Source organism: Jaculus jaculus, chromosome 3, assembly GCF_020740685.1.
Source record: "Jaculus jaculus isolate mJacJac1 chromosome 3, mJacJac1.mat.Y.cur, whole genome shotgun sequence".
Classification (NCBI taxonomy): domain Eukaryota; kingdom Metazoa; phylum Chordata; class Mammalia; order Rodentia; family Dipodidae; genus Jaculus; species Jaculus jaculus.
Genome location: NC_059104.1, coordinates 157,953,057 through 157,976,452, shown reverse-complemented (window position 1 = coordinate 157,976,452; position 23,396 = coordinate 157,953,057). Strand labels below are relative to the sequence as shown.

General features: G+C 42.9%; 1 protein-coding gene across 6 annotated transcripts in view; it reads right to left on the bottom strand.

The window, feature by feature from the left end:
• The window catches only part of Sytl2 (synaptotagmin like 2), a 120,898-nt gene that overhangs the window by 39,553 nt on the left and 57,949 nt on the right, over positions 1-23,396 (bottom strand). For all 6 annotated transcript variants that reach the window (XM_045146337.1, XM_045146338.1, XM_045146339.1 and 3 more), the window contains 3 exons: positions 15,799-15,950; positions 12,785-12,920; positions 1,691-1,772 (listed from right to left, as the gene is read on the bottom strand). In XM_045146337.1, the coding sequence (XP_045002272.1) occupies positions 1,691-1,772; positions 12,785-12,920; positions 15,799-15,950 (370 nt within the window). The remainder of the gene's footprint in view (positions 1-1,690; positions 1,773-12,784; positions 12,921-15,798; positions 15,951-23,396) is intronic.

Here is a 23,396-nt window from a genome sequence, read left to right as displayed (position 1 = left end):
ATAGGCATGCAAATTAAATCTAACTGGTGATTAAACGTGGTCTTGAATATAGCAAACACCTGGTCAAGGTGAGGGGCAAGCTTTGGGTCTCTAATCAGGTCAGATTCCCACCAAGGCTATTCACACCACAGTAGTCATTGTGCTAGATTAGAGCTCTGTGAATTTAGTTGTGATTGACCTTTCCTTCAAAGACGTGTTAATTGTCTTGAAGTGCTTCATGGTCATTGCTATGGTCAATTTTAACGATAGACATGATATGAGTAGACAGTTGTTTTTTTTTTATTTCTTTCTGAGATAGGGCCTTACTGTGTAGCTCAGGCTGACTCCTGCCTCATGATCCTCCTGCCACAGGACATCTTTTACATTAATAAAAGATTCAATGTTATGCCTGAGCTGCAAGATCACCAAGAAATCAAACTGGGACAGAGCTGAAAACCTCCTCCCTGTAGACCATCTGACTGAAAGCTGGGAAAAGCTGCATGCATGCAGCACTATGGGAGACAGAAGCTAGCAGTGGTGACAACAGTGGACACTGCAAGCCTCAAGTATGGCCAGCCATACTAAATGAGCCAAAGAGTGCAACAGTGACATGTCTGTTATAGGGAAAACCAATTGGAGGCCCATTCTATAGAAGGGAATAAGTGCCTGGTACTGAAAACCTAATCAAAAGCCTATGATAGGGGAGGTCATGAACATTAGGAGTGAAAAGCCTGCTCTTGTCTGGCTAAATGCATATATTATGCTCACCAAACTGTCCTGGAAGCACTTTACTTAATGTTCATATTCATATATTAATGCTACTCTCACTTTTTGTTAGAGAAGCTTCTCTTTTCAGATGGCAGTGACCACTGGGATGACCCAAAGGCACCACAGTGCTGAGAACATGTGTTGTAGGAATGTTTAGCACTGAAATATCTCAATCACACCTTTCAAGACTCAGGGTCCTTTGTGGAAGAGGTGGTGGAAAGAATGTAAGAGCCAAAGGAAGGGCAGGACTGCTTACAATGCAATCATCCAGAACGAAATTAGCCTTGATATCCATGATCTCACAGTGCCCAGCACTACCTTCACAAGACTCTTATAATAGGCAGAAGATAATGACATCAAAATAAAAGAGAGACTAATGGAGGGGGGGGGATATGATAGAATATGGATTTGTGAAGGGAAAAGTAAGGAGATTATTATGGTTTATTGTCTCTAAGTATGGAAGCTATCAATAAAAATGTGAAGAAAAAAAGACACAGAGAATATAAATATCAAAAGTTTTTAACCATAAAAATTCAGTGTCAGTGCTTATTGTTTGTAAACTTCTATAGTTCTGTATATAAACCTTCATAAATTGACAATTCCCTCCTAGAAGCAAACCTCAAAAAGTGGTTCAGGAAGCTGTGAATGCAAACAAAGACTGAGGTGATACTAATAAGCCACATTCCACATGCCTAGTGGCACCAGCACCAAACAGACCTTTCACTTCCAAGGGGAAGACAGCCTAGTCTTTGGCAATATGAACCCAGTACTCATTCACCTTTATCCACACAGGAATGATTTTTTACATTAAATAGCTGAAATTATCTATGTATAGAACAACAGTGTATGACCCGATTTTCTTTATATCATGGTGTGATGATATGTTTATAAAAATGGAATTCTCACCAATTATGAAAATTTTTGAAATATGTGCTCAGTCTACCTTAGATGGAGACAAAGCTGACTTCCTTGCATTTTCCTGGGATGTGTCAGTCACAGTAGAAGCTGGGTTCACCACATCAGAACTGCAAAAGAAACAATAATTCAGAGAATAAAACTGCACTCTTTAAAGAAGCATAAATCATGACTCTAAGCTAAAAGCTGTCATGGAAAAACAAGAAAGGATGTTTATAAATCAAATTGCCACGGAGGGAGAAGGACTGAAGCCGGGCCATGATTATACACCAGACACAAAGACAGATGACCAGCATGAAGCAAGAAGAAAATATCTACCAGGAATCTTAAATCTGTCTCAGGGTACCAGGCACACAAGAGGTTTTTTAAACTTGCAGAAATGATTTTATTTCAAAGTCAGCTCTAAGATCAGATGTAGGCTAGAAAGTGAGCAATTGATTTCATAGCCAACATCATGTCCCAAAGACACTTGCTTCTATAGCAGTGTTTACTGTCATGCATATAGGAAATACCTGAAGAAAAGGCTTAGTAAGACAAGTGTTTTGGCAAAGGGACAGAAGGACAGCAGACAAGAGAGTGTGGAGGAAGGCTGGTGGGTTTAGGTAATGTCCTAGGACCTCTCAACCAGCTGTCCAAGTTGGCCAGATGAATTCCTATTCAAATACAGAACAAAGACAAGAAGGACATTTAGAATTTGGTAGGAGGGTAGAAAAGCTTGGAGCCGCTCTGTAGAGGTGAGAAGCATTCTGTAGACTACATTCTCTACAGAGTCAGAGCAGCCCAGGGGGAAAGAAAAATAAGAGTGTTGGAGAGTGATGCGTTGAACAGGCCACTCCTAGACTATGAGTAAGAAAGGCAAAGAGGTCACAGAAACCCATGAGAGGAGGAAAATCAAACAACTCAGACAGCCTGCCTCAGGCATGAGAGGTGAAGTCACTATTGGCTGAAACCACTGTTCCCTGTTACACTCCACCAGTTCTTAGTGACATCATAGCCAAGAGCTTGGAAAATACCTCTGGAAGTGCTGGCTTTTCCCCATGTGGCAGAAGAACCAAAAGCCCAGGAAGGGAAGCAATTTGCCACAAGGTCATGGAATCGTGCCCAGGATTACTGTCACTATACTCGTGCACTAGCTGTTCCCATAGCTTCACTTTCTTTTCTTAGTTCTGCATTGCTATTGCTACTTCTGTACAGTTAGTCCCAGAAAAAAGACCCTTAAGTAAATTGTTCTTCCCTTCATTGCTTTCCTCATGGCTCCAAAATGGAATTAGAGCTGATAAGGTGTAACAGACAGCCTGGTCACATGGAGATAGGAAAAGAGAAGTGGGGAGAGGGATGTCATGGAAAGCACAGGGAAAAGAAGAGAAACATAATGAAATCAGAATTTTGACAGGCCTTATGTAGACAAACTCTAAAGCATAAATCAGTCAAAGGGAATTGAGAAAAGCATGGCTGCTGGCAGAAGTCACTGTCCACCCAAGGAAAGCAGTCAATAGCTTGGAACTGGGGAGCAATTTCTTCCAAGTATCATTTTAAGTGGACAGTGTGGGATGGCAGCTCAGTGTAACGTGCTTGCCATGCAAGCATGGGAACCCGCGTTTGCATGCCTAACACCTAACATGGCAGCACGTGCCTGTAATGCTAGCGCTGGAGAGGCAGTGACGGGAGGATCCCTGGGGCTTGCTGGCTGCATAGTTCTAGTCAACTTGATCAGCTGCAGGTTTAGTTAGAAACTCTGTCTCAGGGCTGGAGAGATGGCTTGGTGGTTAAAGAACTTGCCTGAGAAGCCTAAGGACCCATGTTTGATTCTCCAAGTACCCACGTAAGCCAGATTCACAAGGGGGTACATGCATCTGGAGTTCATTTGCAGTGGTTAGAGGCCCTGGTGCACCCATTCTCTCCCCCCCCTCTCTGTACCTTTTTCTCTCTCCATCTCCCAAATAAATAAATAAATAAATAAATTCTTAAAAAAAGAAACTCTATCTCAAAAGATAAGGTGGAGAGCCATTGAGGAAGGCACCTGACATCAACCCCTGGCGTGGGTGCACATGCACCCACACACAACTGTATTCACACATGCACACCCCCCCCACATGTATACTCACACACATACAAGTGTTCACATATATAAACATGCACATGTACTACACATAAATATACACGCAAATGAAAAGGCTAAGGGTAATATGAAGAATAGCATATTTAGTTTTCCAGTGTTTTACACAATCTCTTTCAGTAAATAAAGCAGTCAGAGCTGGAGAGATGGCTTAGCAGTTAAAGCACTTGACTGCAAAGCTTAAGAGTGCATGTTGGAATCTCCAGGTCCCACATAAGCCAGACTCACAGTGATGCAAGTGTGCAATGTTGCACATGTACACAAGGGGCACACACATCTGGAGTTTGCAGTGGCTGGAGGCCCTGATGTGCTCTCTCTCGCTCTCTCTCTTTCCCTCTCTCACATAAAAAAAAATAAAGAAAAATAAATAAAGCAGTCAAATAAAGGACCTGAGCCAAATGCTGAGGTTGGAGGTTCCAAGGAATGTTCATGTTCCCCTGCCATCTTCTTCTTCCTTCCCACTCCCCAACCCCAAAGGATGAGTATAGCCTCTACATTGTTTTCCCTCAGCTGCCTGAAAATTCAGTCCCTGTGCTCCCAAGCACTGAGCCTCAACTGCCCAAATTGTATGTTATGTCGTCTCTTCTTCCTAGATATGAACCCCAGACTCTTACAGAAGCATGCATTTCATGGATGCCATGCAACCTTGTTCTCTGTGTGCATATCTTGCCACTCACAGTAAAGCAAACTGCCAGATTCCACAAGAGAACTTTGACTATCTTGTACAGTGCATGGCACATGACTGGCAAATGACTAGATAACTGAAGGCCAGTCAAAGGGCAGGCAGCAACAGACAGTATTCACTGGGTTATCTTGTGGTTTCAAGAGAGAAAAATGAAATGTGTGTAGGAACCTCATTCAGCTACAGTACATGGTTAGCTCAGCTGGAAAAAACTGAAGCAAGCCTTGTATTGCCAAATCTGTTAAAAATGCACCCTCTCCCTGGCAGCCCTGCTTCTCTCAGACTACTGGGATGCTGGGTTGCTTGTCCTTTATTAGGCAAACTCATTACTGCAACCACCACTTTATTGTCAATTGATTCTTACAGTATCTCTGAGGTATGCATCATTTCTCTTACTTTGCTTGTGAGAAAACTCCAGCTTGGAGACATCAAGTAACTTGTTTGATGTCACAAACTCAGCTGGGGATTCCAATCTACGTGTGACTGATGCCAGAAACAAAGCTAATCATGGCTGTGCCATGCTGCTGCTGGAAGCGTTCATTACCTACCACAGCAGTGGTTTGAGCGAAGAAGGCCGGAGTGATGGCTCAGTGATTCTCACATCTGTCTCTTCTTTCCTGCCTGTACTGACGCCTCCTTTACTTTCGTAGACCTCACACGTGGTCTCCAGAAAGTTCCACTCCATTAATCCATTCCATTTCCCATCATTACATTGAAGTAGGACAAAACACAACTCGAGTCATGTTTCCCTTCTGCCCACTGTCTTCCCTGAATTCGCACTCCTGTGAAGTTTGAACTCAGCAGTATGGCACTAGAGATCATCTACCATCTGCTCCAGCCTATCTCCCCAGCCCTCCTGTGTTGACTCCCCTTGTCAAAATGGTCCAGACTGACTCTTGGGACTACTTCCCGTCTTCAACTTCTGCCCAAATCTCTATCCTCTTCAAACCCAATCCAAATTCACCTTCTGCATCATCCCGACTATGAGTTGCTCTCCCTTGTCTCATTTGAGCACATTTCATTGGCACTTTGGATTAGGAATCTGCTCCCTGGCTGGTACTGTTTGCTATCATGTGGCCAGATCTATATATAGATGTATTATTTTTCCTAAGAGAATATAGCCTCTTTTGACCAGATACTGTATCTTTTGTTTCTTAGAAGTCCTCCCCTGCCAGAGTGTAGTAGAGTGTGTCCTGAATATAAAATATACACAATACATTCCATGTGATGAGGTTTCTAAACTGTGAAGCAGGCCAGATTCCACACCCTCTGCTCTGTAACTTTCTTCCTTCAGGCATTCTTCAAAATGGATCTGTGATGTTAGAAGCAGCCTTTAAACAGAATTAGCTAAAGATTGTTAAAATGTTAGATAATATTGTTTGTAGAACCAGAAATTATTTCTGCATGCATTTTTTTTACATTCTAAACATTATTTTGGTCTTAATTTGGACTGTGAATTTTGGGGGGCCTAATGCTGTGTGTCTCCATCATCCAGCTCTGCTGGCACAGGCTAGTACTCAATGATGCCTTAACAAATAAAGAAACGTCTGAAGAAATAGCTCAGTGCTGAGTGAAGGAAGACAATTAGAAAATGACTGCTACACCCTTCAAGTCAGTATTATTTTGTGGGTATACAGTCCTATAATGCTACAATAGTTCATTATATAGATATGTTGGACACAAATATTCCTATTAAAGTATGAAAGTTTTGATGCCATTGTTAATTTATTGCTACCATGCTGACTTGAATAAATCAGAAATTTGATAAGATAAACTATTCTCTTAAGACCTTCATATAAGTGATTCTATAGTCCAGGCTTCCTAGAAATTAAATCTTTTTTTTTTTTTTTAATTTTTATTAACATTTTCCATGATTATAAAATATATCCCATGGTAATTCCCTCCCTCCCCACCCCCACACTTTCCCGTTTGAAATTCCATTCTCAATCATATTACCTCCCCATTACAATCATTGTAATTACATATATACAATATCAACCTATTAAGTATCCTCCTCCCTTCCTTTCTCCACCCTTTATGTCTCCTTTTCAACTTACTGGCCTCTGCTACTAAGTATTTTCATAGAAATTAAATCTTTACATTACTGAATTTGCTATCCATTCCTGGGGCGGAGGTATCAAATTCATTGTCCCACCCTGCCTTTGAGAGCAAGCTCGTACATGGACCTTATTATTGGAGGTAAAAGAAGTAGCTAATTCTTCTGGTAGAGGGAGTTAGATCTATACAAACAGAAGCTTTCCAAGAAAAAGATCGTTAGTGGAAAAAGATAATACTATTTCATAGCCAAAGATAGGGTTAGACAGGCAATGAAGTATACACTAGGACTTTTCACTACTTTGACACAGAAAGCAGGATTCAAGTCTGCTGAAAACAAAATTAGGTGAGAACTCTGTTCTGCCAGCAAGGGAACTCATTTTTCTGTTTCATAGGTAAGTGCCCAGGTGCAAACCCATCAGCGTCATAGAATGAAATGTGTTGGTGAAAGGTTTACCCCATTCTGCCTCAACTCTGGGAATTATTACCTAGAGATTCTAGAGACGATTTTAGACTAATGGGCACTACATACCTCAGGCTTAGCCAACCTTCTTCCTATCTCTATGCCTTCTAGGTCTCCAGCTCAAAAGCTCCTCTCCCATAGTTAAGCAGATTTTAGAGACAGCACAGATTCTCTTCCACTTTTCTATCCCCCCAGTGCTCATGAAGATGCTTCCGCAGTAAGAGACTCAGTAAAGCCAAACAGTGGAGGCTAGATCAGTCTTGTTGACACCTCATAATGTTTTCTCTCCCTTTTAGTTTTTTTCTATTCACTCCCTGAGGTCCAAACTACCTAATTCAACTGTCCATTTATTTATCAGTTTGTTTTTCATCAGTCCCAACCACCACTCACCACCTATTCTTTATCTAGGAGTTCACCATCTCATCCACTATTTTCTTGCACTGATTCATTCACTAACTCTCCTTTCTTCATGCACTCCAGAGAATATTTGTAGGGCAGTATCTAAGTGCTAAGACTAGTAAAACAAAATAGAGGCATAAACTAAAAGTCCTTTTCCTAATGAACCTAGATGGACAGGACAATACAAAAATGCATACAGACTACAGTTGAGAACCTCTTCTCAAGTAGCTTCTATACCCTATGTTAATTATTAGATATGCCTTGTGCCTTACAAATACCGCAGCACTCTTCAGTTTCATCTTTACAGCTCAGTCATGTGTTTCCTCATTGTCCATACCCTCAATTAAGTTGTCACCATCTCTCACCTAAATTTCTGCTACAACCTCCTAATTGAACTGACATGTATAACAGAAGTCATGTTAGCTCTATCCTGCCCAGTTGCCAGAATGATCACTCAAGTAAACTTAATTTTAAAAAGTAATAATTTGATGGGCTGGAGAGATGGCTTAGTGGTTAAGAGATTGCCTATTGAAGCCTAAGGACCCTGGTTTGAGGCTCGATTCCCCAGGACCCACATTAGCCAGATGCACAAGGGGGCACATGTGTCTGGAGTTTGTTTGCAATGGCTGGAAGCCCTGGCCCACCCATTCTCTCTCTCTCTCTGCCTCTTTCTCTCTCTGTCTGTCACTCTCAAATAAATAAATAAATAAAAATAAATTTAAAAAACATCAGTAATTTGAGCTGGGCATTGCCTGTCTAACCCTATCTTTGGCTGTGAAATAGTATTATCTTTTTCCACTAACGATCTTTTTTTTGGAAAGCTTCTTTTGATCCCAGCACTCAGGAGGCTGAGGTAGGAGGATCACTGTGAATTTAAGGCCAGCCCAAGATTAATTCCAGGTCAGCCTGGGCTAAAGCAAGACCCTACCTCAGAAAAAATAATAATAATAATTTGTTGGCTCCTTGTGACTTAATGAAAAATTCTAGCCTCATGACTGGCATTGAGGGCTCTGCTTGCTGTTTCTTTCCACACACTTGCTCACCACACACACAGCAGACCTGTCAAACCAAAATACATCCATGTCTCCAGGATGCCAAAGTCCGCCAGCCCTCTGCCTGTGTCACCCTCTCCTCACATCCAGTGTGACCCTTTTCATCCTCCAAGAATCAAACGAGACTACACCCAGAATCTCCCTGACAATCCCTTCTCTCCATACGGGACGTAATCTATGCTGCTGTCTGTACTCAGAAGGCTTTTAAATATTGTTACCAGCTGGCAGAGGCATGAGAAACACTTGCCTGATGTCGACCTGAGCAAATTACTAAGATCTTATCTTATTTTTTCTTTTTTTTTTTTTTTAATAAAAAAACAGAACCAGGGCTCTAGCTCAGTGGTAGGACACTTGCCCAGCATACACGAGACCTGCATTTGATCCTTAGCACATTAAATTAAAATGAAAATACCGTTATCAAATCAAACACCATGTATGGTTATACACATCAGTCCTTCTCCAAGAAGTGTGTTCTGAGAAGCCAGAGGCCAAGCTTTTCTCCTCTCTGAATTCTTTGCCACCACCTTGACATGGTCCTCAGTATATGCTGACTGACTAAATAAGCAGCTGTATGAAGAATGAAGTTTCCCTACTAGCATCCCTACAGAATGACTTATCCTACCGGATGCCAGGAGGTCATCACATTCGTGCTTTCAGGTGATCACAAATAGATATTTAAGATTTTATTTCTACTCCGTATCCTAAAGGCAAGTCTGAGCCACCCATGAATCAGCAGTTTTATCTTCACTGCTCATATCTACGCATATTCTCCACACCTCTGCAATGCCCTGTCTGTGCTACTCACAAGCTGATAAGGACCACTTTCAGAAGGTGGTCCATTAAGCAAAAGAAAAAAAATTGAAACTTCCGTCTATATAGGCTTAAGTTATTTGAAGAAGTCAAGCACTCTTTATACACTTTTAGAGTTCGTGTTAGATCCCTTCAAGGAGAAATAAATAATGCTACTATGGGGCAGGTAAGGAGTGTGGAACAGAGAAGAATATATGAGAAGGAGCTAGAAGGGGGAAAGAATTGGGAAGCTGGAATATACTTGAGTGACTATTGTTTTTTCACAGGTCTGGGCCCATCTGGAGTCATAGAACCAAAACAATATAAACTATCAGGAGGCCAATCCTCAAAGAAGTCATCTTAAAAGAACAAAGAGAGGGCTGGAGAGATGGCTCAGAAGTTAGGGCACTTGCCTGTCAAGCCTAACAACTCTGGTTTGATTCCCCAATACCCATGTAAAGCCAGATGCACAAAGTGACACATACACCTACAGTTTGTTTGCAGTGGCTGAAGGCCCTGGAATGCCCATTCTCCTTATCTATCTGTTTCTCTTCTGTCTGTAGCTCTCTGTGTGTAAATAAATAAATATTTTTTAAAAGAAGAACAGAGAAAAATGGAAAGGTCAGTCCATTTCCAGGCTCCTTTGTCCATAGAAGCACCAGTAGTAAAGGCATCGAAGGCCCTGGTCAGCAGAGCCCATCACTAGACTGTCAGTGGTACCTAGATCCTCAAACTTGTTTCATAGAACATGTTAATTCAAGTAACAAAGAAAGGCTTCTCAGGCTGGTACAGGCCTGCCTCAGAAGTCAGAATGTGTTACACTTCATGTATGGGTAGGGTTATGACCCACATAGGAAGTGCTTTACATCTTTATCCTGTGGTCTCCACTTTGGCTAAATCATATCCTGTGGCTTATTGTGTATATGTGTGCTTAACAGTTACATTAAGGAGGAGATACAACGTGCTATCCATGTGTGGTCCATGGGCTAATGCCAGAACATCAGCTGCTTATCACTGATTCACAATGAGATTAATAAAGAGGTTAGAGCACATGTTGAGAATGATTTATAGTGATATGGTGAGACATCCAGCATATGATCAGTGATCCACTGCACGTCATTATTGTTGCTCTTGTATTTTGTTTTTATATTTTATGAAACATAAAATAAATGTTGATGATTAGAAATAATTTTTTTTTAAAAAAATGAAGGAAGTCCTCAATACAGTTAATGAAGTGCTGGTCCAGCCAACACAGAGCTGAAAGTTAGTTGCCAGGATTAAAACTGTGAGTGTTCAGTTTTCCCTTTGCCAGTCTGAAAGGAACAGTATTCTCTGCCCATAAACCTCTCTGTGCTTCCTAGTGCTAAAGGTGCAAACAAAGGCGAGTCTAATGCATGCAGACAGCTGCCCACGGTTGACTACCTGCTGGGCACCCATGGCATTTTAATTCATAGGTTAGACCCCACTGAATCATGGCCACAACTCAATGTAGGATCTTGCCACCAAGCCTATTTAAGAAGCTTAGTAATTTCACTTTATAGCCACTGTGGTCTCACATTCCCCAAACCCTGGATCCTGGCTAAGAAAATATTGACAGTTCTTGAGTCATTCTGTTGAAATCCATTTAGTCTAAAGACACAGGACCCAAAACACACTTAACACACCCAGTTCACAAAGGTTAAAGTGTAAGTGAGAAACACGGCAGGAACTTGATTCCATGGAAAGCGCAGCTTCTGACTTGGAAAGGAGGAAGTGAAAATAGCTCCTCGTACACTCTGAGTTATTACCACCCAGACCACTCATAATGGAATTGGCCTGTAATGAGCAAGGCGTGCTGGATACATCCACCATTTACACTCTTGCTTTTGACCATACTTGATCCATAATTACAATGCTACCTGGCAATGGCCAAATTTCCTTCTTCCTGAGACATTCTAAGTGGTTCCCATTCCTCATTTCATTTAATCTAACAACATCCTAGCTAAGCAACTCTGTTCTGATGCACAGATAAGACCCACAATCGGAGGATGTAGCTCAGTTGGTGCAGTGCTTGCCTGGCATGAATAAAGCCCTGGGTTCAACCTCTAGCACCAAATAAAGCTACAGGGAGTGGTACATGCCTCTAATCCCAGCACTGGGGAGGGGAAAAAAAAAGGAGAATCATAAGTTCAAGGTCACCCTCATCTATACATCAAGGTTAAGGCATGCCTTCGCTACCTGAGACCCTATCTAAAAAGCAAAAAAGACCCAAAAGAATTGTCTGAGGTTATATAAGGAATGAAGAAAAATGCAGACACAACCCTTACAAGTTATATCTTGGGCTCGAAGTGAGGAAATCTGGGGAATGCACACCCTCCCTAGAAGGCATGAGGAACTTTGCTTGAACACCTCTGTCTCTCGAGCCTCAGAGGCAGAATGAATGCTTGGAAAGTCTGATCTGAGCTGGATCAAACTGTGCAATGAGCTGAGTTGGTCTCTGACACTACCAGCTGTCACATTTCCTCTTCTGTGGCGCCTGCCAGCTGGTCTGTGCTCTGTGCCCAGCAACACCTTGTCATACCCATATCGTAAGACATGCTCTCAGATGCTGGGTGCTGAATCTAAATGGCTGTGCCTTTTTATCCTAGTGTTTCTAATACTTTAAGCCTCATATTTCTTTTCCTTTTTTATTAAACAAACTCCAGATGCATGCGCCACCTTGTGTATCTGGCTTACGTGGGTACTGGGGAATTGAACCTGGGTCCTTAGGCTTTGCAGGCAAGTGCCTTAATGGCTAAGCTTTCTCCAGCCCCTCATCTTTCTTTATGAAAGTCAGGTCTTCATTCATTAGGGGTATAGGAAACAATAGGTAAAGTGGGAAGCACCAAGGGAATGAGTATATCTATATGCGATTCTGGTCTTTTAAAATATCTGTGTTTAAGAGCCTATCCCTCCATTTATTGATACCTACTTTACGCTATAAACTGTGTTTTGAATTTTACATTCAAGGCTGGAGAGATTGCTCAGCGGTTAAGGCACTTGCCTGCAAAGCCTAAGGGCTCAGGATCTATTCTCCAGTACCCACGTAAAGCTAGATGCACAAAATGGTTGGTGGTTGTGTTTGGAGTTTGTTTGAAGCAACTGGAGGACCCGGTTTGCCCATTCTCTCTCTTTTTTTTCTGTCTTATTTCTTTCTGTCTCTCTCTGCTTGCAAATAAGTGAAAATATTTTAAAAATAACTCTACATTTACCAGCTATTTAAATGCCCAACAACCCCGCTAAGATATCATTCTTTTACAGCTGTGGAAAGTAAAGCTTAAGAAGTGAACTCAGCACTGCTACAGAGTCACAGTACCAACCAGCAGCTGCTGTCCAGGTGCTTTATCCTGCAGTCAACATGACTTCCAGAGATAAAAACCAAACACGGCAAACCGTCCAGGCCTTGTTCCCATCAGAGCCCAGAATCTTCCCAAACACTGCCCCTTGCCCCATACCCATGACACCGGCCCAGCACTGTACACACCCACAACCTGCCCCACAGCAAACCGAGACATAAACCCGCAGGCAGGCAGCAGGGTCTGTCTTACCGTGGGCTTGCTGGTGCTGCATCCTCTTCTGGTTCTTCCACGACGCCAGCCAGCTCTGGGGGGAGGAAAGCATCTCTGTCGACATTATTCACCCAGCTTTCCTTTGCCCTCATTGCTCTGTCCTTACTCTGCTCAGCTGCAACAGGAAATGATAAAGCAGGATTAGCTCTTACCTCCATCTATACCTCTCTTATTGACTCCTATTGCTAAGGACTCAAATCTGAGCCTTGGGTCATGCCAAGTGCCAAGGCAACTACTGAATTACAGGTCAGGATGACAGCTACGAGAGAAGTCAGTACATTCCCATGAGATTAGCTCCTTCCCTCCCAAGCAGACTTCTGGGAACACAGGTACAGGTAACCCAAGAGTCCACTAGCACCAAATTACACTGCCCTCTCCATTAATCTGACCAGAACGGGAGTCCGGACTGAATGTGCATAGCCAGGGGATGCTGAGAGCAGGGAGCAGTTCTCATTGGGATAGAATCAACCTTGCCAAGCATTTATGAAACATCGACAATGAGCCCAACATGACACTTGACCCTGGGACACAGAAGAGTCTAGTCTTTTCCTATGCTTCTTTCCCCATCCCCAGCTCTCTACACATCCAAATTCTAAACAGTCCTCAGCACCCAGCTCAGGTGTGGAGATTTCTCTTCAGGAAATAAACTCTTTTGCTTCTTTGCACTGCGCCTCTGATAGTTAGCATCAGTGGAGAGACAGCTAATGGCCAAGCACTGTACAGTTTTCTGGTAGTCATTATCTTATAAGGAGGGAGACTTTTTTTTGTTTATTAACTTGGAAACTGGTGATCATAAAATTGGGCTGGAAAGATGGCTTACTGGTTAAGATAAAGCATAAGGTGAAGCATAAGGACCCAGGTTCAATTCCCCAGTACCCACATAAGCCAGAAGCACAAGATGATGCATGCATCTGGAGTTTGTTTGCAGTGGCTACAGGCCCTGGTGCACCTATTCTCTCTTCCTCTCTATTTGCCTCTCTATCTCAAATAAATAAAAATTGTTTAAATTCAATAAAAGTGCCTAAGGCCATATAGTCAGTAAATGCCAAGAATACTTTCATCATTATTAAAAAGATGAGGCAAGCTGGGCATGGTATGCCTTTAACTCCAGAATTTGGGAGGCCAGAGTAGGAAGATTGCTGTGAGTCAGAGGCCAGCCTGAGACAACATAGCAAATTTCAGGTCAGCCTGGGCTAGAGCAAGACTTTACCTCAAAAAAAAAACAAAACAAAACAAAAAAAAAAAAGGCTGTAAAAGGGCTAGAGAGATGGCTTAGCAGTTAAGGCATTTGCCTGAGAAGCCTAAGGTCCAAAGTTTGATTCCCTAGTATCCACATAAGCCAGATCTACAAGGTAGCACATGCACCTGGAGTTCAGTTGTAGTGGCTGGAGGCCTTGATACCCATTGTCTCTCTATCTGCCTTTTCCTCTCTCTCTCTCTTCCTCTCAAATAAATATATATATATGGAGAGAGAGAGAGAGAGAGAGAGAGAGAGAGAGAGATATTTCAGGAAATACTAGGGCCTCCAATTTCCAAATACATTGCAAAGAGGGAACTATTCCCTACAGGTATGGATATGAACCAGTCCAGTTTCTTCAACCAAAAATTAAGAGTCAACACTATTAATCAGTAACCCTTAAACTTTCTTAATGTCTGGGTGAATTTTCAAAATAAGAGAGCTGCAAGAAATGCATTATACATACTCAGCAGTCAGCCCTTATCTGCAAAGAGTGTTGCATGGTGTCAGGAAGATTTGAAATCTAAGCCCTGCCATTTACCAACAGACTGACCTTGGGAAAGTTACCCTCACCTTGCCCAAGAAAATTTATGGGGAAAGAATACCTACCTTTTACATTTTCTGCTACAGTGAAAAATAGATAATTAATGTCTATCATATGTTGGATGCTACAGACTAGACAGAGGCTTATAATAACTTATCTAGAGCTAGGTAGTTACAAGGCACCCAGTTAGTAAGGAAATCAAAAGATTTGGGGTCTAGAGAGATAGCTTAGCCATTAAGGCACTTGCCCACGAAGCCTACAGACACATGTTCAACTCTCCAGATCCCACATAAGCCAGAGACACAAAGGTAAGACAAGTGCAAGGTTGCACATGCACACTAGGTGGCACAAGTGTCTGGAGTTTAATTTCAGTGGCTGAGGTCCTGGTGTGCCAGTTCTCTCCCTCTCTCTCTCTCTGTAAAACAAATAAATAAAAAGGCTTAAAAAAAAAAAAGAATTCTCAGTAAGCCTATATAGTCCTTTAAAATATTGTGGTTGGTTGACTAAGAAAATACCAGATGTCAAGATCCTTGACCAGGGAAGCATATCTCAGTTACATCTTTCATTTACTCAAAATGTTCTCAATTTCCAAGTGCAATGCCAAGGAAGAGGTGGTAGATCCCTTACCATCTCCAAGCATATATAGGCTGCTGGGATTGGGCATGGTGCCTGTATGTGGTTACTTTTCTCATCGCTGTTACAAGTACCTGACAAAAGCAACTCAAGGAATGACAGTTTATTTCGACTTACACTGGATAGAGTCCATCACGGAGGAGAGGGCATGGCAGTGGGAACATGAAGCACACAGCCACATGACGTCCTCAGTCAGGAGGCAGACAGCGATGAATGCTGCTGGGATTCTGCTAGCTGTCTTTATTTTATGCAGTCCAGGACCCCAGCCCATGGAAGCATTCTGCCCACAGGTGAGGTGGCTCTTCCCACCTCAACTAGCCTAATCTAGAAAATCCCTCACACATTTTCTATGTCAAATTGATGACTGAGATTAACCGCTACAATGCCTAAAGAACTTCCTGTCTTCCTCTAAGGCATGTCACCTGGCCCTGCCTTCTTCAATCTGAATCCAAGACAAGAAGATTTTGAACAAAAAGGCCACACACTATTCAAAGCATTCTCTCAGCTGATTTCAGTGATGACAAATCCTTCCCCACCCTCCTTTCCAAACAGCTATAACATACTGACCAATCACCTTACCTGCCACTTGGAGCCTCTTCTTTCTCATGGATGCTCTGATGATATCTGCACCGTGAATTTTGTCTCTGTGCCTTTTTGCCTTGGCTTCATAAAACCACTGGCCACTCATATTCTTCAGCTGTTGGTCATCCTTAATTTTTTCAGGCAAATGTCTACAAAAGGACAAAAGCTTTACTTCACTGAGAATCCACAGTAAATAAATGAGCTTACTGTGACACTGCATGGAGAAGTTTGTATTCATACAAGCAGACGAAGGTCTCAATAATTTATATGCCACAAGCCTTCCAGACAACTAACAAATGTTCCTCTTTGACTTCAAAGCCAGCAATGTCAAGGATTTTTTTCTAAACTCAAAGGTAGAATCCATGATCCACAGACAATGCCTGAACATTTGCTTCTTGGCTGTACTTCTCTGTGTCTACCATTCAAATGAGTATGACCCACACAGGAATGATTTAGTAAGCTTCCCTGAACGTTGGTTTCCTTATCTGCCAAAGTGTATGACAGTGACACATCTCATGGAGTTTCTCTGAGAATTAAATAAATTTATAAAACATATAATCAACCCTCTGCACCTGCCTGGTCCCTATTAAACACTCACTGAATAACAGGTAGATGGTTGCCAGTACAAAAGTCCTTCCAATTGTGGTGAAATGAATTTAACAGAGACTTTGCTAGACAGAAAGGGGCACCATATCCTGTGTGCTTAAGGCAGGTGAGAATCAGGAAAGATCAAACTTCAGAAAGGAGCTACAGGCAAGCCCCATTTGTTCAGACACTGCTCTGAAGGGTTGCACAGTCATTCATACTCACTCAATAACTGAAACCCAAAAGAAGAGACGGAATGCTGCCTAATTTATATGGGCTGAAAAAACACTGTTTCAAATAACATCTTTTAACCTGTGCACCACTCTATTTAATAAAAAAAAAATTATCTGTTCTTATTCATGGAGATACACTAAAATGTAATAAAAGCCCCCAAGGAACTTTGAACTCTTGGAAGATATATGTTATGTGCTATGCAAATCCAAAAGGACTTTTTAACAAAGATTTATTTTTATTTATTTCAGACAGAGAGAGAGGGAAAGAGAGAGAGAGAGAGAGAGAGAGAGAAAGAATGGGTGTGCCAGGGCTTCCAGCCACTGCAAATGAACTCTAGATGCAGGCGCCACCATATGCATCTGGCTTATGTGGGACCTGGAAAATTGAACCTGGATCCTTAGGCTTTGCAGGCATGTGCCTTAACAGCTAAGCTATCCCTTCAGCCTCCAAAAGGGCTTTATAACCATCATTTAAGATAAAAGGCACCTTTCCTATGTGGTAAGTCTGTTTTAGCCAGTGTGGATGGCCCAGTGTGGTTGCTGGGCTTGTAAAAGGGTTGTATACAGGCATTCCCGGGAATGGTGAAAGGGGTGGAGGGCAGTCATCCAGGCCTAGCAAGAAAATCTCCTTTTCTGTAAGCATGTCTGGGGAGTGTCCATCCACCCAGAGTAAACTCTGCTGGTCCTTCCTCTCCTGTCCTAACTACCTAGGAAGAAATACCCCAACTCTGTATATGCTCAATCACAATCCTGAGCAGTACATTGTCCTAACATCCTACCGCTGAATCCTGACAAAGACAGCATTATTAATTTATGAGTCTGAATCACCAAGGAGACAGCAGTTCCTTTTAAACATTTCTAATGGTTCCTCACTGTAGAAGCAGACAATGCCAGCTACACTGAAGGTTACAGATCTTGATTTCTCCTCCAAATAAGACCAAATCTGAGTCTAGTTCCAGAAGAGGAAAGGGCTTCCACCCCTCCCTGGCCAGAATGAGCTCCTAGGGAGAGGGCTTTCATTCCATACATCTTTACTTACTCATATAAAGCATGCTTGCAGAGTGAGAAGAATGTCATATGAGGCCCTAACCACCTGGCTTGGGGCTATCGTATTAGATCACTTACTACCATGTCCCACTTACTCCCACGTCCCACTTTGTTAGCACCCATGACTTCATACTGTTCTCCAAACCTCCTGAAGATCTTTAGCTATCAGAGGCAAAAGTCCATGGGATTTTGGAGGCTTCCTAAAATAGGACAAAATCCAAATTTCAATTCTTTCTAGATGGACAGGTTACATAACAATTCTTCACTTTATTCTCCTTGCTTGCAAACATAAAAAAAGAAAAAAAAAATAGGATCTTCCATGCAGGACTCTTGAACAATTCATTGAAATGTTTGCCTGAAAGTATTTAACAGTGCCTGGATCTTGGAAAGAGCCCAATGAACGAGACACCTCTCTGGATGTCTTCCCCTGGCTTCTTGTCCAGGACATGTCTCTCCCTGCAGGCCCAGGCCAAGCAACAAGAGGGTACGCTTTGGCCTTTTCCATGTTCCCAAGCACCTCCCCTTAGCACTCTCATCATATCCCAACGATCTGTTTGCACATCTGTGTTACCCAGTAATCTGTAGACTCTGCAAACTCCTTGAAGACAAGAATTACATCTTAATCACCTTTCATGACTCCAGCAGGTAGCACACGGACTGGCACAGAGTTGATACCCAGTAACTGTTTGTTGAGTGAATAAGTCAGCAAAGCAAATAAGGGCTCAGCAGCCAGCCCCAGTCTGAGTCAGGAAAGAGATAATGAAGATCCGGGCTCCGCGGAGCTCCAGTGAACCATGCCCTCCCACCACAGCAGGGACTTCTGACAAAGTGACACTGCTCGTCTCTCATCAGACCAGGGCGGGGGGAAAAAAACAACATCGTGAAATTTCCTGTCTGTCGGCACACTGCACAAAGCCAGGTTAGGGAGGCGATTCTGCTGCTAAAGTGCTGGCTGTGTCAAACACGAAAACCCGAGTTTGAATCCCAGATGTAGTAGCCAACATCTTCATGCCAGCCCCCCCTATGGCGAGATGAAATGTGAAGCCAAGAGAGTCCCCAGAGCTAGTAGACCCGCCAGCCTGGTACTCACAGAGGTGAGCATCAGTGTCTCTGTCCTCTGACCTTCACATATACCGTGGCATGTGCCCTACGCAAACACACATACACAAAGGTGATAACTTTAACAAAAGAGTATCACTACTCCTCCCAGGCCAGCTCCCATTCTCTCTTCATGAGGCTAGTTTTGTTCACCCGAGAGGCACTTGGACAGGATCCTTTGCAGGCCTGTGCGCAGCTCTTCATCTCTTGCCTGGATGACAGCCTCCAAGCACCAGTGACACATGGCCAGATGACTGTCTGAAAGCTCCTGGTGAATGCACAGATAGCACCCACTGTGTGAGTCAGACTCACGGAAATGCATGGCCCTCAAAGAGGCTGGTCGCCACCATGGCAAGTAAAGGAGTTCTGGCTCCTTTATTTTAAAGTGGCAAAAGAATGAGAAGTCTTCCAAATTCAGGAAGGGTTATTTACATATTACCACCACTAGGTTTAATAATCACTTTCTTTTTCTATCTTTGTCCCTTGTGATATTCTGTAGGTAACTTCACATGCATGATACCAAAGACCAATTTTGTAAAGATGCATGCCATTTTAATAATCCCATAATGGTGCTGTTAAACCCTTTCCTTCTTCTGTCTCATTTATCTCTCATTTTCCCTGAACTATAATTATACCAACCACATTAAGATCAGCTTCTCTACCTTCCAGCTGAAGGGGGACTGGGAAAATTGCTTGCCATTGACACTCTTTCGGCTTTACTACTCTCTCCACACATGCACATTGTGTTAGCTTAGCATACAGAAGTTGCTCAATAACCACTACTGGGCAGGCATTAATGACGGGAGAGCCCCAGTCCAGAGAGGGCATTGTCTTGTCACCCTTCCTATCCAAAGTCCCAGTTAGTTTCCTGTGTGCTCCCCTGTTTCTTCCATGAACACTTCTGATACAGTATATACTGTGTACAGAGTCACATACTTGGCCCTCAATATGTATCATATCATTTAATCCTTAAGATTTCACCATGATATACAAAGAATTTCGTTAAAAGCGTAAGATGGCCATGGTGCCTATTCTATGTTACAGGCCATATCTAAACCCTGTGTAGTTATTTCTTCACATCTTCATCCATTCATTACCTAGCACATTCCAGGCTTGTGCTTGGAATCATACAGAAAATTCAACCTGCAGCACTGTTAGTGTGAGGCCTTACAGAAGAATACAAGAAGAATGTTTCCGAGCCCACCCGTCCTCGCTGTGCTCATACATAGACACACCCTAGCTTTCAAGTCTTCAGCATGACCACCAAGGGTCTGACGTTACAGACAGGACCCAGCTGATGTGATCTAGTCAGCCATGGATAGTAAGGCTCAATGGGAAGCCAGAAAGATGACTGCTCTCCTCTCCAACATTTTGCTTTTCTTCTTGAAGCTCTTTAATCCCCTAGAATATTCTAGCCAAGATGATTAGATTGCATGATTATACAATTCTCTTTGATGTTTGTTTAGAATAGGAAAGTTGGAAGAAACTCTGCAATGTTACAAATAGCCTCATGTTCTAAATGAGATAATTAAGGCCCAGAGAAGTAAAGAGACTTGTCTGAGATCACACAGAGCTGGGATCAGAAGCTAGCTTGACTCTCTGATGCTCTTTCCAAACCCCCTCCCCACCTCAGAGAGACAAACACAATTTTGGCTTCTAAGATAGCTAGCACACTTCATTCTTTCTACCAAGGATTCAACCTTTTGTGGAGACTCTGAACGTTAAGGCACTTATAAATAAAACTGCCAATGTTCCCTACAGTGTAAAAAAAAAAAAACTGCCAAGAATGATATCTCTTAGGCTGTGGGCATGTCACAGATGCTCCACCACCCGCTGAGGGGTAGCACAGGGTGTGAAAAGTACGCAGGCTTTCGATGGCAAGGCAGGCTTACTCTCTTTAACCCTATTTATATTTCTCTAGCTTAATGGCTCTAAAGGCTGAAGGGAAAATGTCTGTAAGTTGCAGCCCCTTGGTAAACATTGGTTTCTTCCCCGTTTCCTTGAAAAGGAAGTCTCCTTTCCCCTTTTCTTTGAAAGAAAACATGACCAGAGCTTCTGAAAGTCAGTTCTTCAGGACAGCTGTCTGCACTTAAATAAACGGGGTCTTAAGCAGGCAGCTGGGAATCGTATGATGTGGTGGGGCTAGAGGTGGTATCGCATGCACAAACGCCCAGCTACACAGACGCGGTTGTGCGCGGCTGGGGGACGTGGTGCTGGTGTGGTGTACAGACAGACATGTGCAGCAATTTCCTGCTGGCAGGGTGACGCAAAGGCTCAGGAAATGCCACCTCTACAGTGTGTCATTTTCAAACCATAAAAGACTAAAATTACATATGTGTATGTATGGTAGTGTTTCCTTATGAGGCAGCGTGGGTGGGGTGGGAGAGACAGACAGACAGGCAAAGTGACAGAGGGTAGGAATGACAGAGAAAAATGTCTATCTTGATGTCTTCTTTCCTGTTGGTCTGTGAATTGTTTCCACAAAGGAGTTAGGGACAAAGGAGGATAACCTGAGCCCAACACGTGTCAGTGCAGATAGAGAGGCAGCGTGGGAGACCGTTGGGATAGGAACAGTGGAACTATTGTCGCCTTATATGCTCCCCAGAGACCGCCACAGAGGACACTCCACCCTGTCCAAGTCTATATTCTACCACAACAGGTTGGGTGATTTTGGAATTAGATACTTCCCCTTTATGATACTCATTTTTCTCATCCATGAAATCATTATGGAAGGTAACATACAACCTATCTCGTGTCCAACGTCTTGAGTGGGCTTGGATACGAACACCTCAAAGCCTTGGATATAAATGGGGAAAGACAAGCTGGTTTCAAAGTGAATGCTAAATCTCATCTTCAGCCCTGCTGAAAAGGATTCAGAAGCAGTGTCTGGCCTTGTAGTCAATGATGCACTATCCATTACTGACATCGAAATGGCTGTGTGTGGGCCCATACGTTACTAGTGTCTGAAAGAACTGTATGGAAGTCATTCATACCCATCATCCCAGCACTTGAAAGGCTGAGGCGGAAAGATCACTACATGTCTGAGGCCTGCCTGGACTACACAGTGAGGCCCTGTCTCAAAACAAAACAAAACACAGGGGGGCGTGTTTGTCTTTCTGATGATGCTTTGCTTAGGATAAGAGTATAATTCTATAGGTAGTGTTGTTAAGACACATCCCCCAAGTAGAAGGAGAACTGGAGCATTGTCAGATCATGTTAAGGGAACAAAATTTATATTTTAAATTTGCAATTAATAATGCATTAAATGGGTAAAAGCCATGAGATGGTAAATTCCTTGAGGCCTGTCATCAGGCTTTCAAGCATCCTCAAATTCCATTCACATCATTGTCAGGAACAGTTTTTCTATTCACCAAGTATGCAATTGAATTCCACTCATTTATTAGTTGAGAGTTTTAGGAGTAATTCCCTGCTAAGAAATCACGTTATTAACCAGGGTTTTCTGTCCCTTTTTAGAGGCACAGGCTGAGTGGTTGGTAAAATAGAAGAATTAAAATGTATCATCACCTACCACATGCCACAAAGATTAAGAACTAGTTACTTAATCTTGACTTGGTCAGTTCCTGACCATTCTCCACCTCTGGGGCTCAGAAAGGTTAGGTCACTTGCCCAGTGAACCACAGTTGATTACTGTTGCAGACAGGATTTGACTCCAAAGTCCATGCAAGAGAGTTCTTCCTCGGTGTCATGAATGGACCCTCACGATTTGGTTCTAGAAAAAAATTTTCAATGAGCAGCACGGGGCAGAGGGAAAACACTTGACGAGGGGCCTGTTTCATCATATCTTTTGCATCCTGAGTAACTCATTTCTCCTCTCTGCATTTTACCGTGTCAGTAAAATAACTGATATGGTCCCCAGCTTTGCTTATCAGAGCTGTTGAGACGTAACTGACCAAAGAAGAGAGACAGACAGACTGAGGTGAATAAGACAAAGGGACTGAAGAGTGAAAGCCCATGGAGGAACATTTTAAGGGACTCGTTCTGGCCCGGGAACAGCCAGCTTCAAACCATCTGTTACAAGTCCTTCCAGTCCGAAGCAAAGAAGTTACAGAGCGGAGCACACCTCAGATGGCCTCTCTCGGGGTGCACAGGCCTCATCTCACGTCTTTCTTTGATGCGCACTGTCACCCTTCCTGGGTGCTGGATCTGCTCAAGGGCAAATACACAGGAGATTTTTATTTTTATTTTTATTTGAGAGCGACAGACACAGAGAGAAAGACAGGTAGAGGGAGAGAGAGAGAATGGGCGCGCCAGGGCTTCCAGCCTCTGTAAACGAACTCCAGACCCATGCGCCCCCTTGTGCATCTGGCTAACGTGGGACCTGGGGAACCGAGCCTCGAACCGGGGTCCTTAGGCTTCACAGGCAAGTGCTTAACCGCTAAGCCATCTCTCCAGCCCCACAGGAGATTTTTAATCCCTGATTAGAAAGTTCCCAGAGAAGAGGGCTTAACATAGTAGGCAGCAGATTTTTTTTCTCTTTCTTTTCTTTTGCCAACCTAGGCAGCTTCCTATAATTTAATTACAAAAGAAAAAAAACCAAGGACTGCCCACAGCAGCTTCTGGGCACCCTCAGATATAGCGGAGCACAGGAGAGTCTGAGAACCCAGCACTGTT